This window comes from Schistocerca gregaria, chromosome 3, assembly GCF_023897955.1.
Source record: "Schistocerca gregaria isolate iqSchGreg1 chromosome 3, iqSchGreg1.2, whole genome shotgun sequence".
Taxonomy (NCBI): Eukaryota; Metazoa; Arthropoda; class Insecta; order Orthoptera; family Acrididae; genus Schistocerca; species Schistocerca gregaria.
In genome coordinates this window covers 897,205,688-897,221,100 of record NC_064922.1, presented here as the reverse complement: position 1 = coordinate 897,221,100, position 15,413 = coordinate 897,205,688, and the positions used below count along the sequence as shown (strand labels likewise).

Below are 15,413 nucleotides of genomic sequence, written 5' to 3'. Positions count from 1 at the left end.
GCAGTTCGAAGATACATATGCAAGTAGAGTCAAATGACTACAAAATATTGAAAACAACATACCTTTTTTAAGTCATGTCAAAGAGTGCATGTAATTTTGGGCTTGGTGATCTAGAGCTAAGGCAAGAGTGTGGAAACAGAGGTTGCAGGACAGAATCAGGTTTGGATCACAGAAATTTTCAGTCTGTCTAATCTAACCTTCACCTCTCAACAACGTAACAACCTACCAGGATTGAGAAATGGTTCAGATTCAATGTTATGCTTTTGGTCTCCTTTCCCTCATTGGATAATTCGGATGTTCAAGATGATTGTAAATGTAAAGAGACTCAACTATGTTGATGTAAGAGTTATTTTGGTACATTCAATTCGTAATCTGCATAAGGCAATACCTTCCTCTTTGAGCTTTGTAGCAAAGTTTGCCTTAGCAGTGTGTCAATTGTCCGTAGTTAATTGTATCGTGTACTTAATTGCCATTTATCTTCCCGTTTCTTCAGGATGCAGGGTCTAGCGTGTGTCCTCAGTTGGGACATCGAATTTGAGTGAAATGTTATAATTCTATGGTATTTAAAAAAATTTAACACAAAGACATGAAAAATAACAATGTGAGTTCATAGAACTAAACATTTAGGCTGCCTGCACCAAACTGCCACCAACTGACTGAGGGGTGCTGGGAATCCTGGGGTGGGCACAGAGATGACTGACGAGTTGGAGGAGTCAAGAATACCATCTGTCAATAGTACCACTTCACTTCTGAACAGACGAAATAGTGTGTCATGTTTTTCACATCTGTTACTGAAACATGTTTACTCAGACCGCCTTCTGTGAAATTAATCTGCTAATTACAAAAGTCTATAAAAGCTTTATCAGCTGCAGATGTTAGTGATTAAACTTTTACCTTCTTCACAGTGTGTTTGGTCCTCATTTCAGAAATACCGAGGTAGGCTGAGACTTAATGCTGGGTTGCGATGCCTGTAATGGAGTTTTATTATCTGGGGAAGCATATTTATTTGATAACTCATTATCATCATAAATTTCACCTTCATCATCACCGATATGTGCACTGCTGAGAGCCTCACTTCCTTGTTTGGTAAATCGAGGCAAACTTCCAGCAACATCTGCTAGCTAAAGGTTTCATGACTGGAACTAGAAACTGTAGCTCCTTATACAAATAATATTGTTTCTTTCATTTGCCGCCACTACAACCTGGTTCTGACTCTTTGAAAATACAGTCCCCATTTCTCCATATTTCTTTACAGAAGGTAATTAAAATACAAAGAAAAGTACATTATTTTAAAAATTATTTCCACCAATTTGTTTGTACCTACACCAACTAAAGCTTACCTAAATTTCAGATGTCTATCAGCAATGGTATTGGAGAAACAGGTACATAACTTTTTCAGTGTTTCAATTTTAATTTAATAGCATTAAAAATACTGTAAATATTAAATAGTATTCCTTTAAGCACAGTGTTTTCAGTTGCCAAGTTTCAGTTTTCTAAGTTTGATAATAGCTGAAGAAAAAATTATAAAATTTATCAGTGTAATTTCACTTACAACTCCCCTTATAACTGATACTTTTGTTTTAGGCACTTGGGAAGTGGATGCAGTCTCCCCTCACTATCATTTTATTTCATTCATGGGAGTTGTGCCATTGGAAGAACAACAAAGAAATTTGGAACATGCTGCAGAAGCAATGCATGCCAGCTCAGACAAAACTCTTTGGAAACAAACAGCATTTTCAGTCTCTTTGGAACTACCTATCTGCATAGGCACGATACATGGAACCCACATACACTTTAAGAAAATTCTTAGAAGCGAACTAACAGATTTCAGCTATAGAACATACCATTCAATCATGCTGATGGCTGCAGCCGATTCCGATGACAAATGTCACTGCAAATGAAACAGGGTATCTTGGGAGGAAATGGTGATGGTGGAATTCTAAAAGTTTCAAGCCTGAACCACAGGCAACGAGAAGGAATTAGTGATGGTGGAATTCTCAAAGTTTCAAACCTGAAACACAGGCTACAACAACGAACTCTTGGTTTGCCTGAACCTTGTACCTTACCTCATGACATTACGAGACCAAAGTTCTCATTTATTTTGTTGTTGATGAAGTAGTTCCTTTCCAAAAATATCTCATGCAACCATTTCATAAAAAAGACAAATCACCTCACATGGATTTTCAACTGTACATTGAGTCAGGTTCATGCATTGAGTATGGCGAGCCTGCATTTTGCAAAATTTAGTAACTTGCAAAAGAATCTCAACAGTGAGTAGCATCATAAAAGCTCTGTGTGTGTGTGTGTGTGTGTGTGTGTGTGTGTGTGTGTGTGTGGGCGCGCGCGCACGCACGCACGCGCTCTACACAACATCAGAAACAGAGAAGAGAAAATATATTCAGTAAGCAAATATGACTTTGACCAGGATCAAATTGTACAGCCAGTACAAGTACCTGGCATCACTCCCATTGATGACACTTCGAATGCCCAACAATTACAAAATCATTTAACGCAATATTTCCCGACACCAAATATTGCTTTACCTTGGCTATGGAAGTATTATGTTAAAAATAATTAAATCAAAATAAAAACAATTATCAGCTATGCAAACACATGATGGGTTTTTTGTTGCTCTAATAAAAATACTTCACAATAATAATTAAAAAACAGATAACAGTGAACAATACATTATCTACACATAGTTAAATTGCTGTACATAGCCACAATATCATATGTACACTGATGATACATCCCATTCCCTGAATAAGAGGTATAACACCCTTAAATACACATGTTAGAGAGTAATCGATAAGTGGTGAGCACCTTATTGTTGGGAAGTGTTTTAAATTGTAGATGATGATACCAGAGCTAATGATCCAGCGAATGTATGGAAATGGGTAGTAGTCAGACAATCGTACATGCTGAGGTGGAGATAGGATTTCCATAGAGCAGGCAGTGCAGAAGGAAAGAGCTCTATGAAATCTAAGAACACGAAATCTGAAAGATAATAAAGGTATTGTACTTGTTAACTACCTGGTTCAGTATCAGATTTGTTATGTACATAGCACAGAGAGGCAGTATACGGGTTGGTAGCTGTCCTCATGTATCATGTATTGAGTTCTAATTTTGAAGATAATATAAGGTGAATTGAATCTTACTTTTTATTTTGGTGGTGAGGTGAACAAAAATGATAGGTTAATTTTCTGCAGCTTTATCAGCAGTCTATAAGGAGGTGAAGTCTGAGCCAAATTTGGGGACAAAGGCACACAGATTCAGGACACAGGCTAGTTGGACCTTGATTAATAATACTCAACAGCAACCGAATATTCAGTAAGAAACATTCATTGTATATAAAAGGAATGTTCAAGTGGAAACTTATTTATGTTGAAGTGGCAACTTATTAAGTGCTTGGTGCAAGAGGTGAAGTAGAACAAACCATCACGCAGCCCAAGCCAACCTGAAACACTTCAATGCTGAAATAACAACCAATGTACTTATCACTCCACTCACATCAGTTTCTTTGCCTACAGTTTCTCATGCTTTTTCCACAGCAATTTTGTTTGAATATACTGGCAAACTGTGACTATATAGACACGGATGACTCTCCATTGTTACAGCCAGCTTAGTACAAATTACTTGGACCCAATGTGATATAACTAATAACCAAGAAAGAACATACAATGCGGGAAGTCACACCAGAGTTGTGACGCAACTGCCAGAGCAGTTGCAATGGACGTGGTTGTATGAGAGTTACGTACATACATGTTGCATTGCACATGGACCGCAGTTGCGCCTGTGGACAAGGTACAATGCAGCACAATGGGTCAGACTCTGAAGTGACAGCTGTCCAATGCTCATACATTTCCTTGCAGGAGCGTTGCACTAATGGGCAAACAGCCTAAAGGAGATTTAACATGTGAATACTCTTGATGACTGAATGAAGCACACATCGATAAAAATTGGAACTTGTATTGTATTGTATTGTCTTTGGTGCCACAACTTAGGTCCACCTTTACTTCTGGTTGGGGAACTTACCATGGAGGTGTTTGTGGTGGAGTGTTGCATACTGATAACTGGAGGAAGCTGAAGTTCTTGTCTGATGTCTCCCAGCCCTATGCTACCAGATGTCCTGTTATAATGTAGTTCATGAGTAACTTGTCTTTGAATTTTGGAATAAAATTGAATGCCAAGGCTGGTTCGTTATTTGATTAATCAGGATTGTGTGGTTAAATAAATTTTGTTGATATTGTATTTCAGTGACGGTATTCTTGCTTCTACAAGAAGGCTATCAACTGAACTTTTCTGAAAAGTTCCGGTTGCAACATGGATCCCATTGTGGTGGACAGGGTCTAATATTTCCAGGATGGTCAGTGCTGCTTCCGCAATCCAAATAGGATAAAATGAGTTCTTTACAAAATATTAATGAAACTGTGATTCACACCCCAGGTACTGTTAGAGAGGAAATGGAGAGTTCCTTCATGCTGGAAGTCTTGAGTTGTTGTGTATGTGGCAACCATATAAACTTATCATCAAAAAGAAGTCTTAGAAAATGGTAGTGGTCCTTTACCTCCATTGGGTTTCAACATGTACTTCTCACCGAGGATGGGGAGGCCATATTCTACAAATGTACACAGCTCTTGATTTAGTCAGAGAGAAATGGTATTCATGGTTTTGGGCCCATTTTGTTGCTTTCCATATAGCTGTCTGTAGTTGGCATTCTGCTTTACATAGTGATATGGTGCTATAACACAAAGATCAACTGCATAAATTCTGGTGTGACTCTGTGCCATCACATCTTCAATGACGTTTATTGTAATTGCAAAAAGTGTGGCACTGACCCTTATGTGACTCTACTGTCCTGCATGTATCTGTTACTAAGGGTCAAGCCAATCCAGGCTCTAAACAGTCGGGGGGAAAAAACACACACAGATGATGACTGGTAAATTTCCTTGTACACCCTATTCATGCAAATATGACAAAATGTGAAAATGCCACGTTGTATCAAACACCTTGTGTAAATCAAAAAAATACTGTACCATATGTTGTTGGTGCACACTATTTATTAGTTCGTTATGAACCGGCTTTCAGCTTTCTTAAGCCATTGTCAAATAACAGATTGTTATTCATTATCCTCTAATTTTTTATTCGATGTTAGTTTGATAAGTTGAATAGTATGACATTACAAAACTGTAAAACATAAAGGTCAAAATCTTTTTATTGGTTGATTTGAAATGGAATGACCTATTGTTTTGAGTGAAGTGTTTATAGGAATTTGTTCACAGAAGGTGTTTAATCTGAGAAGTTTATGAACACCTCTGGCTGCTTGTTCTGTGTCTGTTCTGCTTTAACATGTATGTTATATCCTACATAACTGTCCTCAATGAAATGGCAATACTATTAGTTGAGACAGTCAATAGAGCCATTACATTGATGTAGTCTGAAATGTTTCATGTGTGAAACATCAACACTGATTCCACATATTCTGATAAAGGGCTCTCCACACAGATGCCACCCAGCCACAGCAAAGGTCATCTGGCTTAAAGGTTGTTGACGGGAGTCTCAATGCCCCAAGAAGTTGGGTATGTATTTCTACACATGCATGGGGAGCTAGCAGCTCAGGCATCAGAAGTTTGATCCCTGTGTTGTCACAAGCCTCTATCGAATTGTTAAATGATCCCTATCAAATTAGACTGGCTACTGCGCTGGCATTTAAGTGCATAAATGAGCCTAGGTATTTACTGTGGTCAGGGGATCTTTAGCGGCATAAAAAGTTTGTGCTATTTAAGCTATTCTTCCCCATCCGATAAACACTATAGAAAAAATTTTGAAAATGGAGGTCAAAGGCAAAAAGGGACCAAAATTACTTCTGCTGAAAAACTGATGCAGAGGAAATGCATAAAGATGTAAAACAACAGAAGCTAGAGACAGAGCTGGGTTAACATCAAACACTGTTACCATGGGAAGGGATATAGGAGAAACAAGGACAGTCTGAGATGGGAGATTCCAGCACAAGAAAGGAAGTAGGTGCTGCACAAAGGGCGGATAATTGGGGGATGTTAGGGACACCCAAGTCACATCGAGCCACATGCAATCATTATTACTGCTGGATCCATGTGGACATGGCTATCACAGATGCAAGAATATATCCTAAACTCACAGGAACTGAAGAGCTTCCTGAAGTCTAAAAGTAGACAGGTAGCACCTGACAATCTGCAACAAAGCATTTCAATACACTACAATTACTGCGCTAACAGGTATTACTTAATGAGTTTCCGGTCAACTTACCACAACTTCATAAACCGTTGTCTGACATTTTTAACATTATTTCATAGTTATAAATCAAGTGTCACACCACATTGTGAATGGTCATACTGTGACCTGGAGACAGATCACAAGTTTGAAAGAATTTGAATCGAGAAACACTGAACAGGAAAGTGCAATTATAGGCACTGCTTTCACGATTACCTGAGCTAATTTTCAATGTGGCACCACTGAAATCTGTATACCAATTGCTATTCGCAGTAACTATGAAATAAATTTTGATCTATACTTCAGCAATGAGCCTCTAAAGAGTACCTACCACGCCCTCTTAAATACTGTTTATGTTCCTCTCCACAAAAGTAAATTTGACGGAATTAAACATGGACGCACGAAACTTACCATGTGGCGATCATGTTACATTAATGATTTTATGATATTTTTCACTGTTGGAAAATACGATTCATTCAACCTTTACCAGTCATACCTTGCCAAGTGGTATAGAGCTCCCCGCAGGACAATCACAGATTTTGCTGAAATGTTGTGTGAACATTTGGACACGTTCCCTATGAACACAGGTACAGTTTTACTTTTGCCAATGTAATACTTGCAGCAACATACTCATTTGTTTTATCCCAAAATGTACTTTTGAGTTTTTTGGCAACTTTGTGACACAATACCTCTGGCAATATTTTCTTGAAAGAAACAAAACTTAGCCATCTTGTAAAACTTTTTGCACTATTAAGCAAAATAATAACAGATTTCTTGAGCAATTTGCATACAGATGATTTGAAGCAAAGTCAGCCAAAAAAACAGACGATTGGAAAAAAATGCAAAGTATCTCTGGAAGCAATTGTGACATAAATCTGAAACTTTGTGTGTAATATCTTACCAACACAGGGTCTTAGAAAAGAAAATTTCATCCTCCCACTGCTTTCAAGCAGTTTACAAATTAAGGGAAAACTTTACATTTCTTATTTTCTGCAAAAATGCCCCACTTTTACAAGAAGAGTATTCCGAAAACACTTTTAAACCAATTTCATCAGAAAGCCGATTTCTAAACAGCCAAAAAATTAGATCTGGTTTTGCAATGCAAGCATATAAGGCCCTAAAAAGCAATAACAAAGTGGATGCGAATTAGAAGTGTGCCCATATTCCACAGATACTCAAATCTGATGTCTTTTGTTATCTTCCATTATTGTTTAGTACCCTCTAGGAAAGGTAATAACAAAAGATGTTGATTAGGAAGTGAGATTGAGTCAGAACAACTCAGGAGGGGGAGGACGAAACTGTGTCTTTTGTCACAACTCCTCACAACATACTTCAGCCTGTTTTTCTGCTACGACAACTACAGAAACTAACTGGTTATAATTTCAAAACTTCTGTACGTTACCAAGGCACTGCAGATAATACCAGAAAAATTATTGCATAACAGCTGCAACGTACACCCTATAAACTGCCTTCAAGTTTTACACTACTGTCACATTGTGTGAGTTTGATAAAATTCACAGCAGTCAGCCAGACGTTTTATTTCTTTATTTATTTTTTGATAAAATTTATGCTGTAAAGAATTCTGGGTATATCTTTTTTATTGTACAATGCTACTGATTTGCTAGTTTAATTCTGGTTTAAAATATAGCATATTTGTGTTTGTGTAGTTGTAGTTCATGTGGAAAATTACTGTACTGATAAAATATTGTATAAATGAGTTACAATGGTCTACAGATGCTTAATCACTGCATGTTTCTTTTAAAGTGAGAATACCAGCTCTCTCACTGCAATAGAGGCCACACCCGACAGCTGTGCAACAGCAGCTGCCAATGGGTTAATTTATCAAAAGGGTTCCAAGCCCAATAAGGGCTTCTTTATACAGGATCCTAATCTTGATGATATATTTAAGTCTTAAGAGTCTGAAGCTAGAAGAGGTCTCTTATACAATCCTACACTTATGTTTACTTCACACCACTATTATTATTATTATTTTTTTTTACATGTTTCATTAATTTGCTGTTGAACGTTAAGATGAAAACCACATGATGTCACAGATGATGCTGGAATAATTTAAATAATATGCTATTCTGGAACCCAGGATTTATCACTCCTTGATTTCATTCAATTTCTGCTGTGCTGATGAAAGCAAATTTAATGCTATTTTGCCAACTGATAAAACAAATCAGGTCAGCAAGTTTCCAAACAATTCATTATCTTTTCTGGCCAAAATTAATGACAGTGATGAAGGTGACCTCAGACCTCTAGCCACAGCAATATTGATGGTAGGCAACAAAAACCGAACTCACCTGTCTGTGAAAACTTGCAAGTCCAGTGCCCAGTAACTCCATAACCACAGAGAGATGGGTGGATTAGTCTAATCTGTCAATAACTAGGCTTCTACTATACCATTACACGTGCAGCAACTCTCTGGGTAACTTTAAACTATTTTTTAAGGAACAATTTTTGCTTCATCTGTAAAATTTAACAAAATGGAGGTATCAGCTTTTCATGGCCTACCATTGGTATGGTGCATGTATTTAACAAGAAGATTGGTGAATTGGAAATATCTGTGGAGCTTCCACTGAGTAGAAGTATGCTTTAAAAAGCTTTATGCACCCCCATGGCCCAGCAAATTCATTTCATTGGCCACCAAGGAGTGAAAAGTGCTGGGTTCTGGAACAGCACATTACCACACTTATTCCAACATAATCAGTGACATCATCTGGCTAGCAATACGTTTTTCGTCACGAAATTCAACAGAATGTTAGTGAAACCTGTAAAAAAATTAAAGTGGCTTGAAGTAAACTTGGCATGGACTGGCCCTATTGTGTGTCAACAATTGGCCCAGGGGAAAGAAATTAGCGGTTTTGTCTAAGGAACCATTCTTACATTTGTGGCAGTGATTTAGTCAAAATAATGAAAATTTACAACAGGGCAAATGAATAGGGATTTGACTCCCATTCCACCTGAATTTAACCACAGTAGCACCCTGTGTAGCTGCAATCTGTATATATAAGACATGGCCATAGAACTTAAGGTCCAGAGATTGCAGGTTGCCGCAGTAAATTTTCTTCTTCCAGCCACTGAGACAGCCAGTTCTAGACAGCTATTAGCTGGTGTAAGTTTAATTTTTTAATTTGTGAGGTGTGAACCACAATGTCATCTACTTTGATTGAGGGCTCTCCTCATGGGCATCACCCAGTCACTGTGCTGTCCATTACTCAGAGTCCATTGGCTACTGTGTTGGCTTCTGGGCCAGAGGAGTTTTCCGTGTATTGAGAATGTGTAGGTGACCACATCATGAATAAAGTGCAATCCTTCCCAAACAAACTGCTAAAAGCATAACAGATAAAAGTAAAGGATGTAATTAATGTGAGAAACTGAGGAAATTGGTAAGACATTTTTGAAGACTGATTATGCATCACGCACTATCAAATGAAGAAACTGACTGAAACCTACATTTAATTCACTTAACTGATAATTTCAGTCCTAAGTGGGAATCATAAAAGTGTTATTGTTAGGAACCAGCATGTGTTACAATTTGCACACCTGTTTTTGAAGTTTTTGTATGTTTGACAACCATGTCTATCAGTATGTAAGAAGAATTAAAACGCTATGTCAAATAAAACTGTATTTTTATTCATACACTCAATATGTGAAGATATGTTAATGGAACTGGTTTAATGTGTGGAATTATTTTCCATTTTTAAAAAATCAGCTTCACTGAAAAACTGAAGTTCACCCCTATATGGAAAGTAATATTGCACAATATTGATTAAGAGAAAAAGGAAAATAAAAGCAGTTTATTGGGAAAAAATCTTTTTGTATTTGATGAGGTGCCACTGTTTGCAGCCTATCTCCCAGGACAGGAATGTTTCTGGGTCGAATGTATAAATATAGGTTTAGTATTTCATTTAATACATCTTAAATGCAGTAACACCTGACACTTTAAAGATTTTTTTCCCTTTTTATTCCTTGAACTGATATGAACTGTCATCTGAAACTGAAGCCCAGAACTAAATTGTGTATACAACATAGTGACTCTGCACAATTTTGACTTCATGTAGAATCTATCATGACCAAAAATACTCCCTCTAGACATCACCTACTTATATAAACAATGGAAAACAATAATTTTAAAAATTCAACAAATAAAAAATATGTTCTTTCTGTTTGGTGAAACTGAAGCAAAGAAAGGAAATAATGAAGTTCGTAGCATGTTCATTAAGTACATATTTTTTTCTGATGGCTGCTCTGGACACAAATGTAACCACAATGATTCAATTTTCCCTGTCTCAGACTTTCGGCATTTCAACAAGATAACACATTATTTTCTCGTAAGAGCCGATCTGCTTCTTACCAATGATCAAGATTTTATATCTTCGAACAACAAAGATAAAACTTAAGAAACATGATCACAAGAGGATGAAGCAGTTATCAAAAACTCATTAAACGAAAAGTCTCTCAGCCATGGAAACACTGAGAAATGTTGTTGCTGCCCAACCCAAAGTTATACTTTCAACCAATAAATACATGTGTGCCAGTGATGAGAATGAAATGATGAGGACAACACAACACCCAGTCCACGATTGGAGAAAACATCCAATTTGGCTGGGAATCTAACCTGGGCCCACTCCATGGTAGGCAAGCACGTTACCACTCAGTTGAGCAGGCGGACAAATACATGGAATTTCGGTGTGATTCAGAACACAAGGGACCCTGAAAAAGCTTCCCTGCTTTCTGTTATCCCTTTGAAGCTGTGAATAAAAAAGTGGGACTACGTCAAAAAATAGTTGAATAATATCACAACCTTTCAAAAATTATTTAAAAATCACCCCAGTGGCCCCACAGAGTATAAACAAAGACACTACAAATGGTAATTTTTAAACTTTGTCACTTTAATATAATATTTGTTCTATTATTTATCATATGGTATTACATTTTTTGGCTTGTCACTTTGTATAGCGTTTATGTCAAAAATGTCGACAAATGCTTCCATAGAAATGTTAAAGTCTGGTATTTGCTGATCTTTAAATCTTTCTTTTTACTGTGGAAAATACACACAGAATGACAAGTTGAATTCCATCCAACTGATCGATATATATGCTCAATACTGTTGTTAGTTTTAAGATGGTAGTTATAATTTTTGACTTACCCATAACAATGTCAATTTATGACAAAGTCCAACTGTAGTTGAACAATATCACATAAGTGTTACTTGAACTTATACCAGCATGGCTTACTGTTTAAATTGGTGGCATTATATCATATGGCATTTATGAATTAGTCAACCTGACACAAAGCTAGCTACCTTTCGAATGTCTTCACTGCATGTTCAGAAATCAAATACAGAGTAGAAGTTAACAAAACTGAAACCGCCCACAACAAGTTAACTTCACAATGTTCCACTTAACTTATAAGCCCGAACTAGGGAACAGTTAGGTAGTGTACTGCCCTTGTTTTGTCGTAGTTTATGTACGATATATGCACATAATAAGCACTGAAATACACTGAGACTTGTCCATTATCTAACATATGTTTTCGAAAAGTACTCTGCAGTTTTTGTTTTAATGATGAAAAGTGTACAGAGAACGTAAACATACCAGAGCACTTCAGTTCATTATTACAATAACACGTATTTGGCATTTACATTCACTGGCTTTCAACATTCATAACCTAATTATTACCTTCTCTGTACCATTAACTGTGTTGAAATTACACAATTACTTCGGCCCCGATGTATCAGAATTTATCAGATGCTCATTTCAACACAGAATTATTTCCATTTTACCAATAAAAGAAAACACATAATTTAAACATAGCAAAAATAGAAATTACTAAATATTAAGTGCGGCGATTTATCAGCTGATCAAAATCATTTCATTACAGAAAACTGGTAAAGCAGTCTAACGTATCTCTCTGCTTACAGTCAGTCAAATGTGACGAAGGTCTAACACTAATTATTAACTGTGCTTGTAGTGCACTACAAGGCTTTCTTTAAATGACCAAGCAATGATTTCTATTTATTTGATTATAACAAAAAATATTTGCAAAACTTGTTCAGTTACTTATTATTTCTCTAATAACTGAAACCACAAGATGACTGCTGACAAACATTTATTTTCCCCCCATCAGTTTTATAAACATGTTGTCTGTGTGTGCTAACTGCATAGGCCTTTGACACAAAATATCAAATCATGGCTGACCTACAAATATTTCAATAAAAACACAGCATGCCATACTCTAGCCTAAATATCAACAAGTGAGTAATAAAAAAAAGTGTTCTGTTCGAAAGAGCAATCAATACAAACGAAACAAATGGTTCTTGTTTCAACAATAATGTTCAAAATATCACTGTGGAAAGCATACACAAATAGGCTGTCAGAAAAATACAGATGCTGACTTTTGTTCCCACATGTTTGTTGGTTTAAACAGATACTAATTTTATACTAATGTAATGTGTGTCATTTTTAGCGAATTACGCAAGATTGTGCCATGGCAGGTCTATACCTATACCCAAACTCATTTTTACCATCAGTTTTCCTGCTACAATTGACAAAATATTTGAGTGGTGAATCAAGGATCACATTCTTATGAAACTACTAGTTGTATGATGAATGACTGTGCAAAATTGATAAATCAAGGATTAGAAACTACAGGTGGCACAAATGAGCAAGTTCTAAACATTCGTCAGCAACACAATGAACTAAACCAATTGATCTTATAAATATTATGAATATGAGAGGAAATAGTGCTAAACACTAAACAGGGAAAAATAAACTACATGTATCATGCCAAAACATAGTACTAAGATTTAAGCGTAATAAAACACACAGAACCTACCTATGACATCCTGCAGGTGTTCCTTCAGCTGCCCGACAGTGCTATCTAAACCAAAACTAATATCGTATTTCGTCTTGTTGTATATTACTTTGAAGTCCACTTTTTCAACATTCACATCACCATCAGGAATAGTACCACTTTCCTTTTCTGTCTCTGGCAAACATTCTGCATTAGGCCTACAGTTTTCACTACTACAATCACCCTTTTCTGCCCCTAAAAATGCAAATAAAATGAAAGTAACCCTTCAGTCCTACTATGCGTTATAACGTACAAACACTTGGAAAAAACAGCCCATCAACTACGGCGTATTATTTCAGCCGTAGCGTCCTTAACGTGTAAAAACGAAATTATAAACGGTTACAACTTAAAATTAATTTTAATTTTACAATATAAATCGTCTAGCTTTTGTCCTGATATTACTCTAAAATGACATGCACTATTTGAAAAGCTGCATGACTGACAAAGGATTGAAACAGCAGATAAAAAGAATTAACTATTGGTCTAATTTGTTTACATTTTAAAACTACGCTGCCGAACAGACGAGCAATCGTATGAGAAAACGCTACAATAGATCACTATGCAAATAAATATATTCATACCAACACACTCCATATTGGTTAACTTATAGTTTGACGAAGCTCAACCAATCATTAACTTGAATTTCGAAATGCAGTATCTTCGTTGTTTATTCTTCCGAGATGCAGTTCTTCTAGATGCCGAAACAGATGATTAGTGTCGGAAACTAAACATAAATTTGAACTATTGTGCCTGGACGCTTACTGGTTAACAGTCTCAGAAAATGTTTTGGCCACTGCAGAAATTAGTTACAATTTACAACTTCATTAATGCACAACACACACATGCACTTTTACGGCAGAAATAGTCAAATTCTGACAATTGACACGTTGGCTGGACTGTAAGAAAAATGAATGACTATTAAATTTCCATCTTTGTCTGACTAGGCGGCAAAATTCAAACGACAATGGAAGTCCATACCGTGAATATTCATACCGTGAGGAGTATGAGTCTGTTATTAAAAAGATAACACCATCTGGGAATTATTTTCGCTGCAAGTATAATTCTCATTAAAGCCTTGAACGCTTCAGCCCCTCGATGCACAACAACCCAAAAGCGAGATGTTCATTTAACTTCAGCGAAATCGTCATCACAGAGCCTGGATTTTGAGGTATAAAGTTTAACACGTACCTCAAGCTAATGCGTGATACTGATACAGTTCACATGTTCAAAAATAAATTTTTATCTAAAGAAGAAAAAGAAAGACAGTAGAACTTCAACTATAATCATAACATTCTGAGATTAAGAGGAATGGAGTGTGAAACGTTTAGTCGGACAGGCAGCAATGGCACAAGGTCGATCTTCCTCTCCGTAATCGGATAGTCCTCTTCAGTGCAATAACTGAAAGTAATATCAGTTAACGCTGCATGTGCTTCTCATTGTAACAAAGGACATTTTTATTCTCTCTCTGATCCAAATGTGTTTATTTTCATTGTTTACAAAACAAAAAGAAGTAATTATAAAGAGTAAACCCAAACTATCTGCAATGGCACTGAATAATGAAAGGCCGCTATACAAATTATGAGAGCAGAGTAAGTTAGCTGGTTAGTTTCATCTTCTATGGATTATTTGTAAGATTAACCGTAATGATATGGAAAAAGTCATTTTACATTCACATTACGATATTGAGTGTTAATTTGGCTACATGCTGACCATTTAAGATTGTTTTAGATGTAGTTGTGAGCTAGTTTATTTATATGTACCAGCTATTACACCTTACAAAAGCAGAAATTATTTTACAGAACAGAGGGAATTGTCAAGGAGAAACTTTTGCAGTCTGTTCCAGATTTAACTTGTCTGACAGACATTTTATATCATTGGGAAAGTGATCAAAACATTTGATTGCAACACTGTACATACCTTTCTGTGCTGCAGACAGCCTTAATGTGGAGTAATGACATCATTTCCTATTCTGGCATTGCAAATTTTGTACATCACTGTTCCGTTTAAAATGCAGTGGATTATTTACAACAAACTTCATGAGGAAGTAAATACACTTTGAATCAGAAGTCAAAATATCTACACCCTTAAACAAATGTTTGTGTGTAATCACCACTCATTTTTCTTACAGCATCTTTTTGAGCAATGAAGAATTTTTTCGTTAAAGATGAGTTACCCTAGAATATTATTACATGTGACATTGTTCAATGAGTAAATGCAAGATACAACATACTACTGTGTCACACTTATCTCTAGTGTAGTAGCCTCTATACGTGCAGAACTGAATATGCTGAGTCATTTTGAAA

General features: G+C 36.4%; 1 protein-coding gene across 1 annotated transcript in view; it reads right to left on the bottom strand.

Moving 5' to 3' along the window:
• LOC126355171 (ubiquitin domain-containing protein UBFD1-like) overlaps positions 1-14,018 on the bottom strand; it is a 51,799-nt gene extending 37,781 nt beyond the window's left edge. The window contains exons 1-2 of the mRNA XM_050005382.1: positions 13,692-14,018; positions 13,093-13,305 (exon numbers count right to left, since the gene is read on the bottom strand). Coding sequence (XP_049861339.1) covers positions 13,093-13,305; positions 13,692-13,704 — 226 coding nt within the window. The 5' untranslated portion in view covers positions 13,705-14,018. The remainder of the gene's footprint in view (positions 1-13,092; positions 13,306-13,691) is intronic.
• Between the last annotated feature and the right edge of the window lie 1,395 nt (positions 14,019-15,413).